The 23,591-nt window shown below is 38.6% G+C and overlaps 1 protein-coding gene across 1 annotated transcript in view; it reads right to left on the bottom strand.

Moving 5' to 3' along the window:
- Positions 1–23,591, bottom strand: part of LOC102855820 (histone deacetylase 9-like) — a 297,314-nt gene that overhangs the window by 17,657 nt on the left and 256,066 nt on the right. Inside the window, exon 8 of the mRNA XM_006880382.1 lies at positions 19,341–19,425. Within this exon, the coding sequence (XP_006880444.1) occupies positions 19,341–19,425 (85 nt within the window). The remainder of the gene's footprint in view (positions 1–19,340; positions 19,426–23,591) is intronic.

The following is a 23,591-nucleotide window of genomic DNA, read 5'->3' as shown; positions in this document are numbered from 1 at the left end:
GTAACATTATTTCTAGATAAGGAAAATCATATAAATATTTTTATATAATGATGCAAGATAAAATGCAAAGGTAGAAGAGGGGAAGATACAAGTTATAAATAGCATGAGAAAGTAATATATTATGAATGCACCGAATTGACAGTAACCTTACACATGCAAAAACTACTTCACACTAGGCCACCGAAATTCCCTGTATTAAGCTGTAGTGTCAGAAATTTGTTTCTTGCAAGGATAATGAAAATCTACCGCTGCCAAAGGAAATTCTGTCTTCTAGCGACTCTATGACAGAGTAGAACTGCCCTAAAGGGTTTTCTACAGAAGCAGAGTGCTACAGCTCTCTCCTACACAGTGGCTGATGAGTTTGAACTCCCAACTGTTCAGCTCGCAGCCAAGCACTTAACAACAGCACCACAAGGACTCTATTAGTACAAGGATAAGGATTAACAATTATGAAATTACTTTAATTAAGTAAATGTATTGCAGATAAGAAGGCCCAGGTTATTTTAAAAAGATATTACAAGTAAAAACAGGCAAAAGATCAGAGTAAATCCTGTGATGTCAAATTGGACTTGGAGTTATCAGTAGGAATAATGTTTTTAAATGAATATTCATGTGGACCATTATGTATGAAAATGAATGCTGTGTTTAAGTATGTGTGCATGTGTTACTATGTAAACACAGATTTCCTAATAAAGGGAATGACACTCCACTAGCAATAAGACCACAAAAATCTCAGGTCTTGGTTTCTGAGTATTATCCTCCAGTTTTAAATAATTCAGGACTTCTTGGAGAAGTGGATGAACCCAGGACAAGATTAGGGAAAATATATGGTGAACCTGGAACACCTTGTTATGCCAGGAAGTAAGAAAGTGGTCATAAAGGATGGGGTGCCGGAAAACAACAACAACACAGAACCCAAACTGGGTTACCAAGGACCAGGGCTAGAACAATGTGAGCAACAAAATAGAGAATCAGAGTGTTAGATTAGACCCTACATAATAAAACAGCACACATGAGACATTCTGATATACATAAAAAGTAAGACAATAAAGAAATAAGAAAGAACAATTTTTCATTGTAGATTATTTCCAAATGATGATTATAGTTGTTGTTATTGTTATGTGCTGATGAGTCACCTGCAAACCATAGTAAACCTATGTAACTCTACCCTGTCCTGTACCAGTCTCACTAATTCCGACACACCAACCCTGATTTCCACAGTTACTATACCAATCTGTCTCATCTGGGGTTTTCCTCTCCTGTGCAGTCCCTCCACCCTTCTGAGCATTATGTCCTTCTGGTCCCTCCTGGCCACATGCCCAAAGTATATGAAACAGAGCCTCAAAAGCCTCTACATCTTGTGGTTCCTAACCTTTATACTATAATAGACAAAGTGCTAGTCAATAAGCCTTTTATTTTAAGAACTACCTTCCCTCTGTAGCTTGATTTGTGCCACTGTTAGAACCTCTATTTGGAATATTATTGCTTTTAAGTTTTGACTCATGTACTTTTAACTTGTTAAATTTGTGTCTTCTAGGCTGCAACAGTTCCATGATGCATCTTCAAGGATATGAACATGTATGGCTAAGCACAATTGATAACAGTGCATCTAAATTTCAAAATCAATCTCCACAATAGTCTATGTGTTTCCTATTGCCAAAGCGGCCCGTTAGAGTAGTGAGAGAAGATCTTGACCCTAAAACCTACAGCGTTCCTTTTCAGCAGGAAGTAGCTAAGAGAATACGCTGTCCCCTTTTCCTTAAGAATCAGGGTGAAATCTCTCTCAGGGAGGAGTGATGGGGAATGGCAAAGGACACACTGATAAAGGAGATTAATCAGAATTGGTTTTTACAAGCACTGTGGCAATGGGACAATTAAAACAAACTTTCAAGGAAAAAAAAAGAGAGGAAGGAACGAGGGGGGGTGTGTACAGGAAATAGTGCAACAATGAATGAATGGAAATCCAAAATCTCTGTAAATATTCATTAAAATTAATAAAATAAAATAAAAAACATCCTAGCCTCCAAGGAGAAACTTGGTTTCATCCTCATCAAGACAGATGCATTTGCACTCTTGGCAGTCTATGGTATGTTCAAGACTCCTCTGGCACCACAGTTCAAAGACATCAATTCTTCTTCTATCTTCCATAGTCTTGTCCAGCCCTCTGATGCATAGCAAGTGATTGTGAAGACAATGACCTGAATTAGGCACACCTTAGTCTCTAGACTGACTATAATAGGAACAAGGAAAATGGAAATTGAGCATGGGAACAACTAGAATAATATTTACTGTAGGCAAGATACACCAATGGATGCTAAAATTGGTGGGCAAATTTTGAAGTAAAATAGAATATTTGTGCAATTTCAGTGAAGCTTCCTCAACAAAGAAAAAACCCCAACTGCCATCCAATTGGGTTTGACTCAGAGTAAGCTCCCTCCAGATATTTATTATTAAGGAAAATACTTTACTTTAGAGTTATGATCTCAATGAAGTGATTATTATTCACTTCACCAAAAATAAGACAGATAAACATCAGACACCCTTATAGATACACTGAGGACTGTACAACATTACTGCTGTGGTGCACTTGTCAAAAATGAATTCTCATCTCCACTGTTGATCCCAACTCATAACAATCTGGAGCACAGAGTAGAACTTCCTCATAGATTTCCAAAGCAGTAATCTTTACAGAAGTAGACAACGTCTTTCTACTGAAGAAGTGGTGATGGTTTCAGATTGCTGCTTAACAGATGAGCACTTTCATCACCGTACTGTCACACACACTTCCCACCGCTAAATGCATGAACTTTCCTAATTCTGAGCAAACCTCAGAGATAGTCAAAATACCTTTTTTGTTGTTGTTGTTTTATTTTGATAAATGACTGGTTCTGTTTAAAAGTCAAGGTCATGAAAGGCAGAGAAAGACCAAAACTGTCTCTGATGGAAGAATACAAAATGAAATTTACAAACCTAGATTAGGTGGTACTCAAACAGAATGTGGAAGGAACCACAGAAAATGTGGAGTCCACAAACTCTGTACTTTAGTTAATAATATTTCATTAATGTTAATTTTTTAGCTTGGATCAGTACATTATGGTGAGATGCAAGATGTGTTACTATTGGGAGAAGCTGAGTAAAGGCTGTATGGAAACTCTCTGTATTATAGTTATAAATTCCTCTAAGTCTAATATACAAAGTTAAAAAGTTTTAAAATTCACTTTTGATGCATGGTGACAATGATCACAGCTGATGACCACACGAGTTCTCCTTAGTTATTATGTCAAGTCTACGTCATAAGTATGTGAGGAGCACATTTCAAGAATTTGATCTTGGCAGTAGGATGGTAAAGTGATTAAGTAGTGAGATGACTGGAATTTGTGTTTACTTGTTTAAGATATGAGATATTTTTAGTTTGCTTAAATGTTGATTGGAAAGAAGAGCTGAGAAGAAGCTACAATAAGCAATAAGCAAAATTTGCTGCTGAGTCAAGGAAGAGAGTTGAAAATGTAAGGCAGCTGGAGAGATTGGCAAGAATAGCTTTGAAGACAAAGAGAAGAGCACCAGGACTGTAAAGGTCCCAGCTGAGCTTGGTTTCCATAAACTTAAAGTGCACTGTATGTTATGCTCCATGTCTCCCTTGAGCAGACCTGTTTATTTAGGTCCAGTGTTGGCGAAAAATATTTGTAGAATCTATCCAGGGCTGAGGCTTTCTTCCATTAGTGTGATGAAAGGTAGAAGAGCAAAGGAATTTAAGGGTTATTTTTATTAACCTGGACATAGAAGGAAATGAAGAAAGAAAAGGGATAGTTAGCTATCAGATATGAGAGATTAAAACTAGGAAATAAAATTACCTTAGGTGTGTGAGTTAACAGCTTTGTGGCATGTGGCTCTGATAGCCTGATGTCTTCCTCCTTCAGGGAGACATGTTTGTTGGTTCTGGTTGAGCATTCAATATTAGTTTCGGTTTTGCTCCTTTTCCCACCCCCACCCCCCAATCTGCTGAAAGTTATTTTAGCATATCTGTTCTCCAGGTTCCTATTATTTTCTTTCTTGTTAATTTTTTGTACTCTTTGAATATGTATTTTTAATTATAAAAAGTGTTACTTTAGTGGTGTATCAGGAGGCAGTGAAAGTAAATGAGTATTCTTAATCCACCGTTTCTTGAAAATGGCCTCCTGTTTTTAACTCTGTAAATAAGACATTCTTTTGTGTTTGTCTTATCTGTTGAGTTCTGGTGGTCTGTATCCTTGTGCATTTATTTTATTAATTGACATGCATGCATTTACTTACATGCATATTTTGTGGAACTAGACTATTGCATATGTTGTTTGCTGTTGTTATGTGCCGTCGAGTCGCTTGAGACTCATAGTGACCCTATGACAGCCCTAAACTCTGTCTGTCCTGTGCCAATAGCACTGTCTCCAATACACCCATCCCAATTACCCCAGTCACTAAATCAATCCACCTCATAGAGGGCCTTCTTTCCTCCACTGTCCCTCCACCCTACCAAGCATGATGCCCCTCTCCAAGGACTGGTCCTTCTTTACAACATGTCCAAGTATGTTAAACAGAGCCTCAGAATCCTTGCCTCCAAGGAGCCATCCAGTTTAACCCTTTCCAGGATGAATCTGTTTGTTTTCCTAACAGTCCATGGTACCCTCAATACTCTTCTCCAGCACCAAAGCTCAAAGGCATCAATTCTCCTTCTATCTTCCTTAGTCATTGTATATACTATATTTAAATTTGGAATACTTTCTCTTAGAAAGAAATAAATTTGCATCCTGTGGAACCCAAGAGTGTACTATAATGGAACCTCTTCAGTATCAGTTAAGTTCATATTCCAACTTTGCTGCAGAGCCCTGACTCTCTCATGTATTTATAGAACAATTAACATTATTACTTTGCTGCTCCCTGTTAAATTTTAGATTATGTTATTCACCCTCTCCCCATTTTCTTATATTTTACCAAGTTTAAGCAAAAATCCAAATGCACAGCCCTCAAATAACTCTGGCTCATGGTGGCACCATGAGAGAGAACTATGTCATAGTGCTCTCTTAGCTGTCATCTTTGTAGGGCCCATCATCACAGGCCTTTCTTTCTTGGGGTCACTGAGTGATACCAATTGCCAACAGTTCACTTATCAGCCAAACACAAACTGTTTGTGTTACTTCCGGAGCTTCGCGAAGCTTATTAACTCATTAAAATATTTTATGTTTTAATAATTTCAATGAACATTTACAGAGATTTTAGATTTCCCACTCATTCATCGTTGCACTTTTGTCCCTGCCTCCCCCACCCCCAACCCCAGTTTGCTCTTCTCTTTGAAAAGTAAAAGAAAAATTCCTTCATTCGTATACAATCCTCCCAAGCCCCCCCACACCCACCCCGAGTATACTCCCCTCTGCAACCTTCATTATGGATTCTTACAATAATTATAATTCTATTTTAGTAGAGGCCTATTATAGTTTCTATCCTACTGTATTTGGGGATTGAAGTCTGATGGAACTTTGTTTGGGCTGCAATGGAGTATGGAACAAAGCCACTTTAAAAAAGTGAAAGAGGGTTTGACATCACAGCTAGAAATGAATTCAACTTTAAATTCTATGGATTGAAAGATCACTAGCAAGCTATAAAAGTTGGCTAGGTTTCATTTTATACTGGACAATATGAAGAAAATAATTATGCATTGCAGCATTACATTATGCAGACTAGATGCCCTACATTTAAATAAGTAGTAAATGACAACTTTTCCAAACTTGACCTTGTAATACTCCCCATCTCTGAGTGGTGTCATAGATGTGAAACTTATCTAGGCATTACAGCCGAGCACATAGCACAAAGTGATCCTGCCTCTAAAGAGTGTCCAGTTCCAGAAAACTACACAGTCTAGTTTAGTCTCTTGGTTTGATTAGTTTTACCTTGGTGGAAATGTGAGTGAAAAAACTCATAATTACAGATACTCTGGGGATTAAAAAAAATGAGGCAGACAATTTAAGTCTCTAAGCAGATGGCAGGCTTTCCTCTTTTTTATGGTATGTTCTATTATTAGGGCTCCCCTGCACAATAAGCAGCTTTTAGACATTTCAAGAGAATGGTTAGTTAGAAGTTCAAAATCAATTTTCAAAAAGCCATATGTACAAGTTTGACCTGGCTCTGATACAAGCGAGGGTTGGTGGGGTTAATAGTGGGAAAATACCTAACACTGCTTTTCTTCAATGAAGTTCTGCCTCGCCCAGGGCTGCAACGTCAAGGCCTCTGTCTAAAGCCAAAGAATCTATGACAAATAACAGCTCACACCTGACAACAGTCAGGGCTTTAAACTCAACAGGGCAGGGGTTTGAAATTCTGCCAATCCTTGAATTTTTTTCTGATTAGATGTATTTTGTAAGTTTACAAGGGACTCCAGGGGGCAGTCATAGCTCCACGGCTTCTCGGAATTTGGCTGTGGGCTTCCTGAACTGTGGTAAAAGCTCAATTAAACAGAACTTACTTTTCATTTAGATAAAGGGGATTTTTTTTGGTGGTTTTTTTCCCTAAGCATGTCACTTTAGGGAGAGCCACTCAAATTATGTATATGGAAAGACTGCAAAGGGAATGAGTGCATCTGTGAAGTACTTTACCAGTGGCTAAGAGAGTAGGCTGTAGACCAACTGCTTCCTTATAATCTTGCTTCAGCTACACACTGTCAGTGAAATTTTGAACAAGTCAATTAACCTTGATTTTCCTAGATTAAGTTTTACAATTTAATTGTAAAAATGAGAATGAAACAGTGCCTACTTCACAGAGGCTGTTAAGACTCTTTCCCTGTGTCTTTCTAGTGAATTCTAACATATAGCAATGCTACAGGAAAGGATAGACTGCCCCACAAGATTTCCAAGGCTGTAATAAGTACAGAAGGCGACAGCCTCATCTTTGGTTCACAGAGAGCCTGGTAAATTTGAACTGCTGATATTTCCGTTAGCAGACAAGCACTTAATAATTTTATCACTCAAGCAACTCAACAAGCAACTCACCTCAACTCATTGCTGACTCTTCAGCAGGTTTTCACAGGCAATAAATCACATGGGAGTAGACTGACCGTCTTTATTACAAAATTTTACGCACTCAAACTTCCAACTTTCTAATCAGCGGACTGGGTTGTTTCGTTTTTTGGTTTGGGGTTTTTTTTTTTCAGTTTAATAATCCTAATCTTCCCTTTCAAATATTTTATTTATCTATTATTTTCTATCTCAAGAGGTAAATCCACCATTTACTCTGTTATCCAAATGAAAATCTTGGAAACTATTCTTTCCATGCCTAGTAATAATGATAATGCCAATTCCACTTTCGAATTAAGCCAGTCATTATCAAATAGTATTGTTGTTAGGTGCTACTGAGTCAAAACCAGCCCATAACTGACCCTCCATTCAATTTTCAGAGGCTGTAAATTACGTAGAAGCTTGCCCCTCATTCTCCCATGGAACAGCTGGGAATTTGAACTGCATACCTTCATACCTTAGAAGGCAGCACGACTCCTCATCACCGGGCCATCAGAGTTCCCATATCAAATAATAAACCCATCTAGTTAGTATCTTGTCTTTACTAAAAACTTAATCAACTTTTGAAATGCATGCGTGACCATGTTTCTCCTCGGCTTGAGTGAAAATCTCATTTATGACTTAAAGAACTCCTTTTCAACACGTGTTGTTCTTTTCTTCTGAATCTCATGTTCTTCTCTTCTGAATCTCAGCAGGATAGAAATAGAGAGACAAAGAAAAAGACAAAGAAGGGGGGGAAAGGCAGAAAATCAGAGTGGAATTGGGAGGGACAAAAAAGAAAGAGTAAAATAGAGTATAGGTTAGCATTTGGGTGTGGAGTAAAGAAGCTATAAAGCTTGTGAGATGATTTATGCAGCACATGTTGCAATCTGGGAAAACAACCCTTTTAACTGTGTGCATAGTCCCATGAGGTCAAAATATTGGACAATTTCCTCACAACAAGAGATGTATACAAATTCCTTTCAGCTTAGAAACTATCTGGATTTTCTCCTGGATTGTCTGATGTCAGTGCCCCTTTTCCTTGGGGAGGGGGTAGGTAAAGGGTATTACAGAGATTTAAGGGGAAGCTTAATACTAGTTCACTTTTAAAAGAAATAGGACAAAGGATCAAAGCTTTTCTTATTTTAATAGCTTGTTCGTTAATTAGTACTTGGGTTTCTTAATCACCAAAAGAGCTGGGTAACACATGTCATGATTATCTATTTTAACACAGCATCAACAGTGTTGATTTAGCATTTTCATTTACCAACTAGTTATATCTCAGGGAGCTGGTGGTGTAGCACATAGGAAGTTGTGATGCTAACTCAAGGCTCATGCCGATCTAGTGGTTCAAATCCACCAGTGGCTCCTCAGGAGAAGGATGGACTGTCTCCTCTCATACAGGTTATAGCCTCAGAAACCCAGTGGGGAGTCACCTATGAGTTGGTGTCAACTCGATGGCAACGAGCTAAAGTATGCCTTACAGGGGGAAAAATCATATACGCTTGTTGGCTTTTAGTATTGCTTGTAACTTATGTTAGTAGATGTTCAAATGACAGACTAATAATAATACAGGAGGGTGGAAAGAGGCATATGTGGAGGGAGGAGGAAGAGGAAAAAGTAGTCAGGCATTGTCTTTTGTTCAGTAACACACATACTAGAATATAAGTATAGTTCTGACAAGAAAATGCCAAATACACCTCTGGTCTCCAGAAGATAACTTTATTTCATTCTAATATTTCTGGAATCTTTAAAAAGATGTGCCCTGCACATTGTAGACACATGAGTTATGTAAATCACTGACTAATCTGTAGTCAATTGCATGATTACATGATCCATTATGTAACAACAAAAGGAAAAAAATACGCCTGTTTAGACTTGGTCTCAAGAGTTGAGCAAATCCAAAAGGCAATAAATTCACTTCTTATTACCCTAAATAATGGGGAGTGGGGTGTGTATATTTTTTTTATTACAGAAATAGAGCTAGCCATACTACCACAATTTATGTATGAGAGGCATAGCAGTTTCTCTCCACTTATGTCTAACAAGTTAGACAGAAATATATGAAGACATTGCAAAGAATATCCCTTCCCATTCTGGTCCCTGTGACTGTTTAGCTTTGGTTAGCAAAAGGAGGACTTAAATGAAGAGTCTTGTCTACTATACAGTGAATGGATTCTTAGAGTGAGGAAAAGAAAGAAGTGAGGGTTAAGGGGAATAATTTTACTGTTCATATCTATTCTATTCTATTTTCTGCCACCATTTTGTTGCCAGAGGAACACCAACTAAGACAACCAGTAGGGTAACAGGCCATGCAATTGCCTTTGGAATTCTTCAGAAATATTAAGTGGTTTGCCTATCACCATGGGCCTAGCACATAGAAGAAGGGATTATAATGGAATTCATATCAGTTTTAAATCCTCTACTATAGCGTTTTCAACTTATCAGCTGCAAACCACTGGTGTGCTGCAGCAAAATGTTGAAAGAATTCCAATCCATAGGCACATACTTATTTCCTTGGTCTACAAATCAAAAGATACTATGATTATACCTATTATCTCATAGGAGGTCTAGAAAGTTGGTTGACACTTTAAAGGAACACTTTTCTAACTGAAAAAAGAGAAATAAATAAAAGAGAAGCATGCCTTTATGCTTGTGGTTCTCATATTTTATGGTTTCACAGATCAATATCAATATCACTCGTGATATGTTTTCAGAACTTAAAATTACAGTCTTTCAAACGAAATAAATTTAGTGTTATGGAAAACTCACTTCATGCTTCTTTCTCTCCAGTATTAGTGAAAGTGTGATCACAGGCCAGCATGGGTGTCAAGAATGCATTCAGGAACACTGCTTCTCACACCCCATGCCACAGAAAGGAAGAATGAAATGCTGCCTGGGTTCTGTTAAGTTGATGGAGGCATTTCGGGAAAGGGAACATCTGTAGGAAGGTCATTTGTATAAGTTGACATTAATCCTAAACTACACTGACTCTTCCTAGCATTATAGTTGGTGATTAGAGCCAACCAAGTATTCGATTCACATAGGAAAACTGGTACATATAAACTCTGCTATGGAAACAGAAGCTCACAAAAAAGAATTTGTGTTCTTCCTCATTTAGTGTACTCAGTGAAAAATTAGAAATAGATTTTCACACACACACATCTTCATATAGTGTATAATCAAGAACTAATAATACCGGAGAAATTAATTGCATAGGAGGAAATTGCCTATTCTTCAAGAGAGCAGGTCGTGGATTCAATCCAGGTCCATTAGGAATTGCAGTGTAGCTTCTTACTACCATAGCTCCCCAAGAACTAATAATATTAAATGAAAAAGCCAAGCTCTGCTGAAAGTATTGTAAAAAATAATATCAGGAGTTGTTGGAATACTAATTGAGCCTTTCAATCAACAGATGCAGAACTGAGTATGCTCAATATTCTGTACCAAGAAATACAGAAGACAACTAACTACCCTGTCAATCAATAGGAAGAGGTCCATATTCCACTCCTAAAAAAGTAATCCAAAAGAGTGCAGAAATCATCAGACAATGTCATTTACAAGTAAAATCTTGCTGAAGATTATTCAGACACAGCTGGAACAGTCCATCAATGAGGAACTGCTCAAAATCCAAGCTGGATTCAGAAGACATGGAATTAGGGATATCATTGTCAATGGCAGATGGATCGTCATTGAAAGCAGAGAATTCCAGAATGATGTACTTGTGTTTTGTTGATTGACTTTGCAAGGGTATTTGACTCTGTGGATCATATAAAATTATAGATAACATTGAGAGGAAGAAGTCCTTGTCATTTATTCTGATAAGTAATGGGAGAAAGAATGGGAATCCCAGAATACTAAAGTGTGCTCATGTAAAATCTACACATAGATCAAGAAACAGTTATATGAAAGGAACATGTGAATGCTAAAAGGCTTAAAATTAAAAAAAGACTGCATCCATCCTCTATACCTGTTCAGTCTGTATTGCTGAGCAAATATTTGAGAAGCTGGACTATATGACAAATGTGGCATCAGGATTGGAGGAAAACTCTTAAAAAACCCATGTTATGCAGATGACACAAGCTGGCTTGCTGAAAATAAAGACTTGTAGCATTTTCTGCAGCAGATCAAATACCACAGATTTCACTATGGATTTTGTCTCACACCAAGAAAACAAAAATCCTCACCAATAGACAATATCATCATGTTTGTGTTGTTGTGTGCTAATGAGTTGGAACTGACCCTCCAGTGGGTTTTCAGAGGCATTTAATTGCATGGGAGGAGACTGTCCATCCTTCTTCCCCATGCAACTGGTGGATTCAAAGTGAGCGCCTCCAGGACTGAAGCGCAGATTCTTACCACTAGGTCACTAGAGCTCCCTATTATCATCATAGATGGAAAATAACAAAATTGAAGCTGTCAATGATTTAATTTTCCTTAGATCCCAAATCAACGCCCTTGGTAGCAGCAGTCAAGAAATAAATATACATGTTGTCAGGGAAAATCTGCTGTGAAGAACCTCCTTAAAGTGAAGAGCAAGGAGGTCAGTTTAAAGACCAAGTTGCATCTGATCCAAGTCATGCTATTTTCAATTGCTTCATATGCATCTGGAAATTAGATTATGAATAAGAATGCTATAAGAAGAACTAAAGCCCTTGGAGTGCAGTGCTGGTGAAGAGTTTTGAATATACCATGGACTGCTAAAAGAACAAACAAATCTGCCTTGGAAGAAGTGTAACAGGAGTGCCTGCCCTGTAGTGGTTAGTCTTCTCAATCCCTCATTTTCCATGATTCTTAAGGAGCGTAACTGTTTTAGCTTAACTCCTTGGAGGCAAGGATGGTGAAACTGGTTTCATAATTTGGGTATGTCAGCATGTCTTTTGACATCCAGCCTTTGAGAAAAGATACTTTGAGAAAAGTCTTTGGAAAGGTAGAAAATCAGTGAAAGAGAGAAAGACTCTCAAGGAAATGGGACTTAAACATTGTTATAATTCCACAGAGCCTCTGAGGGTGACAGATCAGCAGTCTCCTCTCATTATATTTACTGCCTTGAAACCCAATGGCTGGTCAGCTATAAGTTGGTTCTGACTCAAAAAGTAATGAATAGTAATGAGAGTCTTCTTTTGAAAAAAAATTATTAATTTTAATGAAAATTTACAGAGATATTGGATTTCCATTCATTCATTGTTGTACTTTTCTCCCTGACCACCCTTTCCCTCCAGTTCATTCTTCTCTTTTAAAAGTAAAAGAAAAATTCTTTCATTGTTATACAGTCCTTCCTCCCAAGTCCACTCCATTATGCAGCCTTCATTCTAGACTCAGAATTATATTATTTTCATGACAATAATACCTAATCATATATCCCTTTTAAACAGTTCTCTCTCTCATCTGTTTCAATGCAGTGTACATAATTTAACCTATATTTCTCAGTCTCCCCCCAACCCCGATGTCAGTCCTGTTTTACAACAGTGGCACTATGCAGTATTTGTCCTTTTGTGTCTGAGGTATTTCACTCAGCATAATGTCAATGAGGATACTCTTAATACCTCATTCTCCATGGAATTCCCAAAGTGCATAATTTCCTTAGTGGGCCTAAGAAATTGATCTGGGATTCCTTGGGGTGGGAGAGGGATAAATAATCCACCAATGAGTGATTTTTAGATACTTCACATGATAGACATACCTACTAAGTGAATGAATAAATAATAACATCAATAAAATAATCTCTGGAAGAAATAAACATGGGAAATTACCCTAGTCCAGAAGGATAAAGACAGATTCAAGAGATGGCTTTCTAAATGAGGTACCATCTGAGCTAAGTCTTGAAAAATATATGGGGATGAGGCAAAGGGCTTGTGAACAGAGGAAACAGTATGTACACACATGATGCCTCCTGACTAGGACCCTGACTAGGATGCTTCACTTTTGCCTTCTCAAAAGAACTAGCCCTAATATATCTACCATCTTGACATGAAATCAGACTTTGACCTGTCAGAAGGGGTCTTCACCTTTTGAGGGAAAATGATTACCCTGGTGCTGCCTTATAAGGTCTTTTCTCAACTAAATTAGTAACATAAACAAGAACAGGACAACATGAATAATCCTGCTGCAAAATACTTACACGCATGTGGCTAGGCAAAGGGCCAATGCTAATCACAGCCTCCAGCACCTGCATACCCTCAGCTGGGGGGCTCACTTCTCAAAGAGAAATTCACATAAGGCCTGTCAGCACCTTGCTGTGTGCCTTGGGACCAGGCTATCTAGGAACTTGCCTGAATGTTTCCCACATGCTATGAGATCTGCTTCTCCACATTTGCATAGTTTTCTGATATTGTAGTTCTTTTGAGTTGAACAGAATTACAAAAGAATTCCTCAGAACCTAGCCTTGGAGGTGGGTTGAATTCCAAACACTTTCCAAAGTTAAAAGGGGGCACCTGCATGATGTTTAAAACCTATGTGAAGAGGATGTACCCCTGATAAACAAAGATTACCTTCAGGGGAACTTCATAGGTCAGGCATGTATGTAGTCACACAGGGCCCTGCATTTAGAAGGGCCATGCTTGCTTTAATGCTCTACCATCACCTTATTGAAATTCTTTATAATTTTCCTCATTTTTCACTATACTCCTTAAATTGTCTAGGCAATCCAGACAACTTTCCCAATTAAGAGGAAGCAAGGAGTCCTTGCAAAAGAGTAGTAGACATTTGTGGGCTATAAAAGAGGGAAAAGAAAGGACAAGAATGAAAGCAATTTTATATTTTGTAAAGAAATAAAACGTTCTTTTCTAAAGTAGGAACCCATCATTTCAGTTTCCCAAATCTTTATGCCATTTGTGATTCCCAAGTGGCCATTCTACGTATCACTCTAAGAACCTTTTTGGGGCCTTTAGTTAGGCAGAACAGCTCCAAAGACACATCATTAGAACCACGTAAAAATGTCCCACTGAAGCTCAGTGTTGAACTACTTGCTCTGTACTGATTTTTCACTCTGTATCCTGCATGGTTATCCATTGCTTTCACATCTTTTGTTTGTCTTTCCATGGGCAGTCTCAATCCACCCTTCAGAACCATTTCCGCAACAATATAAATTTTTCTGTGGTACTACTACTTCCAATTGAAGGCAAACTAATGTCTTTGAGCCTGCAGAAGAGTATTGAATATACCCTGGGCTGCTGTCCTGGAGAGGGTGAAGCCAGGGTGCTCCTTTGAGGCAAGAATTCTGAAGCTCTATCTGACATACTTTGGACATGTTGCAAGGCGAGATCACTTCTTGGAGAGGGACATCATGTTTGGGAGGGTGGAAAGGACAGCACAAGAGAGGAAGACTTCCAATGAGATGGATTACTTCAGTGACTGGGGTAACGGAGATAGGTGTGTAGGAGACAGATTGGCATGGGATAGAGCAGGATTTAGGGCTATTGTGCATAGGGTTGCAATGAGTCACAGGTGACTCAATGGCACATAAAACCCAACAACAACAACAAAAATTGTTTCTCCAAATAATCAGTATCTTGATACTCACTAGGTTAAACAATTTTTAAGCCCAGTTAAAGTAAAAATCTAGGTTATCAGTTTAAGACAATGGTAGCAACAGAGCATGAGGCCTTTGTACACATGTCTGTTTGACTACATATGTTGCAAACCCATGACACCAGTCCAGATTCTCAATGTCCAGAACTGGATTATGTACTCATTCAAAAACCAATCATTAATCAGTGGGTTGTCTGTCTTGGTCTTAGTCTAATGACAGCTTCCCTGAAAGCTGGGGATGAAATCAATCTATCATGAGATTGACAGTGAAGACTGAGTAAAATCAGACTGTTTTCAAGTGGAAGTAAGAAGGGCGTGCTGGCTACTTCTGAAGGAAATCATCTATAATGTGTGGCTCCCAGGGACTGTGAAGTATTACTCAGATCACATTTACTCATATCTGCTAACCCTCGAATTCTATGCATCTCAAACTTGTTCACTGCTGCCAACTCTTCTCCTAGGGGCACCAAAGAGTGAAACAACAGGATTCTTGTACCTGGTGATTATCATCTAGTTAAAGAGCAAGGATTAATAGAATCTAAAACTCTTTTTAATATAAAATATGAAATACAACATTATAAAAATAAAAAACAAAAATATGGCAGAATAAACTCCTCAGGTGAATACTCAGAGTTTGTGGACTTGCTGGATTTACCAGAGTTACATGGCATTCTCAATACAGGCTTCAGAGGAAATGGGTTTGTTAAATAGAGGAAGGTGTCAGTGTTGGCTTACAGGAAGATGCAGTTTGGGACAAAAAGTAAAGATTTAAAATCCATGGTGGTAGGATTCTCATACAGCAAGTTTTGCCCATAGATTTAATCCTTTTCAAAAGTTATCAGGTTTAAAAAAAAAAAGTTATCAGGTTTGCTTGACTAGAACAGACTGCACAAGTCATGCAAAACTCTCAGTGATGAAAGGTAAAAGGTATACAGCAAAACTCATTACTACATCATTAGACTCAATACAAACGCAACTCTGCAGTTCCTGAAGATGCAGACAAACGAAATACTTTTCACACTTACGTGTAAATGGAGGCCTTTGCTTCCGTGGTTTCCTTCCAAACATTCCCCTTCTTATTCCATTTGTCAAACTACTATTCTATCTCTAAGACCAAGTGCAGGACTTACCTCTGCCAAGAAGCCTTCTCTCTGCCAAGAATCCTTCCCTGAAACCTCCTCACTCTTCAGGTTTTTACCCCCGGCTGAGGAGCATGACCCCCTCTCTGTGATTCTGGTGCACCCTGTGAACACTGCTTTGGAATGATCTGGACAGTTTATGCACCTAGCAAGCCAGGAACTCGTCATATAATGAAAACTCTCTTGGTAAAATAAAAACTCTCTCTGTGCCTTGATAACCGATTAAGATGTAATGAACGTGCAAAATGCTCACTGAAAGTTAGATAATCCTGTGTCTAATAGGAACATAACACCTGATCATACTCTGGTGTGGGTGATACCAAAGAATGTTCCAAAGGGAACAAAAGAATAACATGCAGAATATTTTTGTAGTTTTGAAGACCTGAAAGGGGGCATTAGGTAAACATGAGAAGGCTGTGAAAGATTCCTTTCCTTAAGAGTGGTATAACATTGATCGACCCTCTTGATCGATCCTCAGTAGAAATGAGAGTCAATACACTGATGACAGGATTTTAATTCAAACTAATGAAGTGTTCTCCAGCATTCTTTTCTTTTCACCTAGTTCCAGTGCTATAATATTTTTTTTGTTAATTTTATTATTTTTGTGTGTGTGTACCATCAAATCAGATCTGACTGGTACAGGAGGAGATTGTCCCTCCTTCCCGGGCAGAACACCAGTGCTATAATCTTATCTCAGAGTCTTTGATCCATAATATTTGGACACTCTTTCTCTACTCTGAAAGCTTAGAAATGAATTCTTCATTTCAATTATGACTTGTAGGAAAATATTTATTGAGTACCTACAGCCTTCAAGCCAGGTTCAGGTAAGACTAAGCAAGGTGAGGCATTAACTCTGAGTTTCTCCTTGATAAGGATCAGACGGTGGTTAAGAGAAACCCTGTCACATTCATTTCTCCAAACTGATAATGTGTCAGCAAAGGCTGACACAGAGTGAGCTGGCAATGGCTTCTCCAGCTGGTTTTTAAAAGTTTCTCTGCAGGACAGCAGCAATCTGCTTCTCTGTGTTATGCTACTTTCTATACTAATTTTGCTTAATTCCTATATGTATGTGAGTTCAGTTATATGGAAGGAATAATTCTTGATAAAGTAATGGCAATTTAGAGGGAACTGGACAGAGAAAAAAAAAATAAAAAACCAACACCACACCAAAATGAAAAACCATAAACAAAGCAGATGAAAAAAACCCCAGCGAACCCAAACAATCCTGGCATAATTTTCCCTGTTTTGTTTATTTAAACTTTAATTGTCATTGTTGTTGATGATTGCCTTTGAGTCGAGCATGACTCATAGTGACCCTATGAACAAAAGTCTTGAAGCCCCTCTACAACTACAGACATTTATCAAAGTTCATAGTTTTTGGAGGCATGTTGTTTAGGAAGTGGATGCCATTTCCTAAACAGCATGCCTTTTTTAACTTCTTCCCTCTCTCCTACTTTAAAACAAGTATATGACAGTTGAACTCTGACATTTATTAGAATGTAAGTACTTTATCTTTACTAACTTTAGTCATGCAATCATAATCTCTATATTAATTATATTGTTCTATGATTCATGGCAAATCAAGAACAAAAGATCTGAATCTTGCTTTATCCTGTGCCATTCTCACTATTTCTGATATGCTGGAGCTACAGTCACTGTCAATCCATCTTGTTGAGTGTCTTATTCTGAACCTCTGCTTTTCTCAGCACAATGCCATTTTCCAAGGACTAGTCACCTCTGGTCCGACTGGCAGCAGCATTATGATAGATGGTGAAGAGACTGAGACTGTTGACAGCTTCAGTTTGCTTGGCTCTACAATTAACCCTCTTGGTACCAGCAGCCAGGAAATTAAAAGACGAATTGCATTGGGAAAGTCTGCTGTCAGAGACCTCTCCAAGGTACTAAGGAGCTGCGATGTCAGTCTGGAGACTAAGGTGTGCCTGATACAGGCCATGATATTTGCCATTACTTGCTATGCTTCAAAGAGCTGGACAATGACTAGGGATGATAGGAGAGTTGATGTCTTTGAGCTTTGGTGCTGGAGAAGAGTATTGAATATACCATGGATTGCTAGGAGAGCAAACAAGTTCGTCCTGGAGAGGGTGTAGCCAGGATGCTCCTTGGAGGCAAGAATTCTGAAGGTCCATCTCACATACTTTGGAGATGTTGCAGGATGGAATCAGTTCTTGGAGAGGGATAACATGCTTGGGAGGGTGGAGGGACAGCACAGGACAGGAAGACCCTTGATGAGGTGGATTGATTCAATGACTGGGGTAATGGGGATAGGTGTGTCAGAGACAATAAGATTGGCAAGGGATAGAGCAGGGTTTAGGGCTATTGTACATAGGGTTGCTATGAGTTGCAGACAACTCGACGGCACGTAACAACAACAGTCCCCCCGATAAGGTGGTGAAATAAAACTTCACAATCAACCATGATGGTGTTATATGCCGTCGAATCGCTTGCGACTCGTAGTGACCCTATGTACAACAGCCCTAAACTCCGTTCTGTCCTGTGCCAATTGCACTGTCTCCGACACTCCCATCCCAACTATCCCAGTCACTGAATCAATCCACCTCATAGAGGGCCTTCCTCTCCTGCGCTGTCCCTCCACCCTCCCAAGCATGATGTCCCTCTCCAAGGACCGGTATCTCCTCACAATATGTCCAAAGTATGTTAGATGGAGCCTCAGAATCCTTGCCTCCAAGAAGCCACCCAGTTTCACCCTTTCCAGGACAAATCTGTTTGTTTTCCTAGCAGTCCATGGTATTCTCAATACTCTTCTCCAGCACCACAGCTCAAAGCCATCAGTTCTCCTTCTATCTTCCTTTGTCATTGTCCAACTCTCTCATGCATAACAAGTGATTGCGAAGACCATAGCCTGTATCAGACGCACCTTAGTCTCCAGAGAGACACCATTGCTCTTCAGTACTTTGGAGAGGTCCCTAACAGCAGACTTTCCCATGGCAACGAGCCTTTTAATTTCCTGGCTGCTGGTGCCAAGACTGTTGACTATGGAGCCAAGCAAACTAAAGCTGTGTACAATCTCAATCTCTTCACCATCCATTCTGCTGCTGCCAATTGGTCCAGTGGTGAGAATCTTTGTCTTCTTGACATTGAGCCTCAATCCATATTGTAGGCTGCAGTCCTTGACCCTCTGCAGCAGGTGCTTCAGGTCCTCTTCAGTTTCAGCAAGTAGGGTTGTGTCATCTGCATAACGCAGATTGTTGATAAATCGTCGACCAATCTTGACCCCACATTTCTCCTCATGGAGCCCAGCCTCCTGGATAATCTGTTCTGCATATAGGCTGAAAAGGTATGGAGATAGGATGCATCCCTGGCATACGCCCTTCCCAATTTTGAACCATGCACTGTTCCCTTGCTCTGTTCTGATGACCATCAACCATAGTAAGAGAAATATATAAGTGCTTGGAAATACTAAATAATAATGACAATCTAAAGGTAAACTTTGAGTGTATCTTTAAAATAAGATTTTCACAGTTAGGGCTCTGCAGGTATTAAGGGCACTAAGGTGTTTACACATTGCAATATATTCAAATGATTATAACTCTATAGAAATTCCTTTGTGATCTAATTATAACTCTAAATATGATTTAATTATAACTCTAAATACAAAAGCATAACTAAGACATACTTTGAATTTCAATGGTCTTCTGTAATGAAATCACAGCATTCATATTTGGGGCTTGGTGCAGAATATCTTCTGTAAGCAACTCCAGCTGGAAGAAAAAAAGATAATAATTTGAGGAGTATATTATGGTTTTATAATAAGCCTCACAGAAGCAAAGCAAATGGAACCACCTAATTCTCAGGTTTTCCTTGCTTGTGCTAGGAATTAGTTACCATTTTGTTGTTACCAGTTCTAAACCTATAGTCAGTTTTATTCTGTTTTCCAGTCATGTAATTGAATTCCAAGAGGCTTTTCTATTGGTCACAAAACTAATCTATGAAGTCTTTGAAGCAGGTGCATGTCTGTGTATTATTCATTAAAAATCTGAATTATTTGGGTAATTTTTGCAGTTCCCTTGCAAACCAAATTCCATCCTGTCTGCATATGCAGGTGGGCCCTACAGACAAAACCTCAGGGAAGGTGTAGCAGACGGAAAGTAGGCACCCCATTACCCATACTTCTGTAACATCCTTTCTATCTAAACACTTTAAATATTCGAAATTTTCACAGTGGAATACTGTAAGGTACAGCTGCTCTTAATTGATCACCATTGGATAAAGCAATAGAGAAAATGCCCAACTCAAAGGTAAAATAACTGCACCTTTTAACTGAGCTTCCACTTTATTCTCAACTATGTTCCTCTCTATTTTTTTTTCCTCTCTCTCTCCCCCACCCCCTTTCTCTCTCCATCTCTGTGTTTAAGTTCAGGGTGAATTCCTTTCTTACAAACCTATCATGGTCTTCAGGAATTACACTAATTTTTCATGCAGAAGGTCAATAAGTAATGCTTAGCAAGAAATGGAGAGAAGGTTTAAATCACTTGTGGAGCATATTCAACTGCCTTAAGCCTGATGGTACATCTCTCCTAATGCCCTGGTGATACAGTGTGGCCTGTTACAGCACCCAGTACATGGCTAGACTACTTGTGGACAAAACCTACCATCCAGTCATTGTTACTCAGAAAGCAAGCAAAACAACACCAACACAGGGATTAATAACAAATGTCATTTTTCAGGAAAATTTATAGTTAATAATCTGAGATACAAATTGATGGTCATACTATAATGCAGTTGTGGCATGAATGGGGACTCGGTGTTACTGTACATTATACTGAAACATATACTAATCTACGTCCCTTCAACTGAACAGAAGACTGAAAAAGCTCAGGGAATCCAAGTGTTCACAGCACATGGGAGTGAATCTTCCCCGCAGGGTCTCTTTGAATTGATTATTCTGGACTTCAATCACGACTCTACAACAATAGCACCTTTCTTCCAGATGCCATAGGATAACAGAGTAGCTCAGGGATATTTACTCATGGGCAAATTCACTAAATATAACTTTCCAGAGTGTTTTTCTTAGCTGCCAATGAAAAAAAAAAACCCCACAACTGTTTCAAACATCAAAAGGTTTATGTGCAATACAGTTTGGTGAGGTGGGGAGCAAGGAGAACGTGCAGTGTCAGCAAAAGTTTCCGCAGTCTTAAACTCTTAAAATTTGCTAAAAATTATTTTTTAAAGCTGAAATTACAGATGGTCTCTTCAAGACTATGCTATCCTAGTTAACACCATCATAACTCAAAAGAACTACTGAATCATAGACTGACGTTTCCTTGGAAGAGTCTTAGGCAAAAAAATCAGACAGAGTTGAGCCATCTTGCTCATAAATCATCTTTCCTTTCACTTCTGCCTCAAGACAGAGGGGGAAAATTCCAATAGAAATCAGTGAGATTTCACTAGTGGAATATTTTGGAAGATCAGTCTGTGTTCAAATATTTAAGAACAAAAGCACACAGTTATGCTTGCTTCTTAAGTCCTTGGGGGAAAAAACAAACAACAACAACAACAACAAAAAACCCCCCCACCTCCCTGCAGCTTCAGAGTTAAAGTGCTGATGACAAAATGGAAGGTAATGGCTACTGGAAGGAAAACTGCAGGCAGATCACTCATGCAAACAGCCTCTTCTGGAACTTTCTTCCACTGAGGTCTGTGGGACATATGTAAAACTTAAGTTTTATGAAAAGTATATTTGATTGAGGGTGTTGAGCATAAAAAAAATCCAAACAACCTTAAACCTCCAATTTTGGATCTTCAGCTCGATACCATAAAGTTGTGTCTACTCATAAAAGCAACCCAGAGAATTAAGGCAATTACGTGATAATTTAAGCCTCCCAAACCATTTCCCCTGCATGCTTTAGGTGAATGCCATTTAGAGGGTTTAACCTTCAGCAAATTGCCCCAATTTGTTTCATTTTGACTGTATACACACAGACAGAGCTGGATTCAGAAGGTTCTCAGTGTAGGTTCTTTATTTTCTTGGTGGTAGCTCTGCAGCAAAGGCAAGGGTAATACTCCGTTGGCAAGAAAGCAAGCAGCATTTAGAGTCTGTTTTTATAAAATTAAAACCTTGTATGGAGGGACCACAGCATTGGGTTGTCTTTTCTAGAGAGCTTGTTGATTTAACCATTCACAATTATAAGCACTAAAAACATCTGATGGAAGCATCTACTTAATAAATATTTATGAATATTGGTCATTATTAGTAATCTAATAACAACTTATAATGAAATAATATTAAGTAAATAGTCATGTTTTAATAAATGTGCAGCAAATGAATACAAATTTGCAGTAAATCTGTGACATGTATTTAGTTTGGCTGATAGAATGTAATGGATATGCTGGCTGTTGAGGCTAATCAACATTAGTAAGAGTTACTAAAAGGTAAGTAAGGAAGTAATTTGTGCAAACCTGAGAAGTTTTGCATATGTTACAGGAAGATAAAGAAGATACAGAGGTAGGAAATATTACACACCTATCATGCCACTCCTGTTGGGAATTTGGCTTAGTAATGATAATTATCATAGAGTTATAAGATGCACAAGCTAATTTCAGCACAACCTCTAGATTTATGTGGCTGTCACCCCACATTACTGTTTCTAAAACTAATCTCAACAATTATTTACAGCAATTCTATATTTGAATTTGTTGGCTCAAAGGCAGGGAAATTTCTTTTTCTATATTTTTTCCAGGAAGTTACAATACTCTATTTACAAAATTCTGAAGTCGAATATGCCGTGTTATCAGCTAGTGGCGTGGTCCACAGTATGCTGTGCTTCCAATCAAAATGTATCTCCTGCAGTTTGAATCCACCAGTGACTCTACAGGAAAAAGATGGACAACCTCCTCCCATCAAGATTTACATCTTAGAAACCCCATGGAGAGTCGTTAGGATTGAGAATGACTCAATTGCATTGAGTTTGAGCATTCTGTTGATAACTGCAATTTTGTCATTTTGAAACCTCTCAGCTGCTCTGGGACAAAGAAAGAAGATGCTTCCATAAGGTTACAGTCTGAGAAATACTATGAAAGTACTTATATTCTGCCATATGCGTTCACTGTGACTCAAAATTTAATTAAGGACACTGGACAATATCATAGCTATTCGGTGATTAAGAATTTTTCAAAAGAATTTTACTATTTAAACAGTTAGAAATCATTTCAGGAGTTCCTGTGTAAGCTCTGGTGACCTAGTGGGTAAGGACTTGTGCTGCCAACCAAGAGGCAGAAAGTTTGACTCCATCAGCTGCACCACTGGAGAAAGATGGGCAACTCTCCCCATGCAATTTACAACCTCTAAAAATTCATCATTGTTGGTTGTCTTCAAGTTGAGTGTGACTCATAGCAACCCTATGAACAAGTCTTCAAGTTGAACATGACTCATAGCAACCCTATGAACAAAAGTCCTGAAGAAGCCTTTCTATAACTATCGACATTTATCAAAGTTCATAGTTTCTGGAGGCATGTTGTTTAGGAAGTGGAGGGTCAGATATGAATCAGTTACAACTCAGTAACAAGAGTGAGCTAGTTACTTGTGTGACATATGATTATGTGCAGAGCTACTAACCAAAAAGTTGGCAGTTCATACTCACTGAGGTAAATCTTGGAAGTTTGGTGCCTGAATGGTCACAACTTTGAAAACACAATGAAGAAGTTCTACTCTGAATATATGTAATCACTAGGAGACAGGTGATTATGCAAATGGTACAACCTTACTTGCTGAAACTGAGGAGGGCCTGAAGCATTTGCTGTAGAAGTCAAGGACTATAGTTTGCAATATGGATTGAAGCTAAATATCAAGAAAACAAAGATTCTCACCACAGGGCACACTGGCAGCATTATGATAGATGAAGAGATTGAGATTTTTTTTATTAAATTT

This window comes from Elephantulus edwardii, unplaced genomic scaffold, assembly GCF_000299155.1.
Source record: "Elephantulus edwardii isolate Elephantulus edwardi_28Jun2011 unplaced genomic scaffold, EleEdw1.0 scaffold00007, whole genome shotgun sequence".
Taxonomy (NCBI): domain Eukaryota; kingdom Metazoa; phylum Chordata; class Mammalia; order Macroscelidea; family Macroscelididae; genus Elephantulus; species Elephantulus edwardii.
This window is presented reverse-complemented; position numbering and strand designations above follow the sequence as displayed.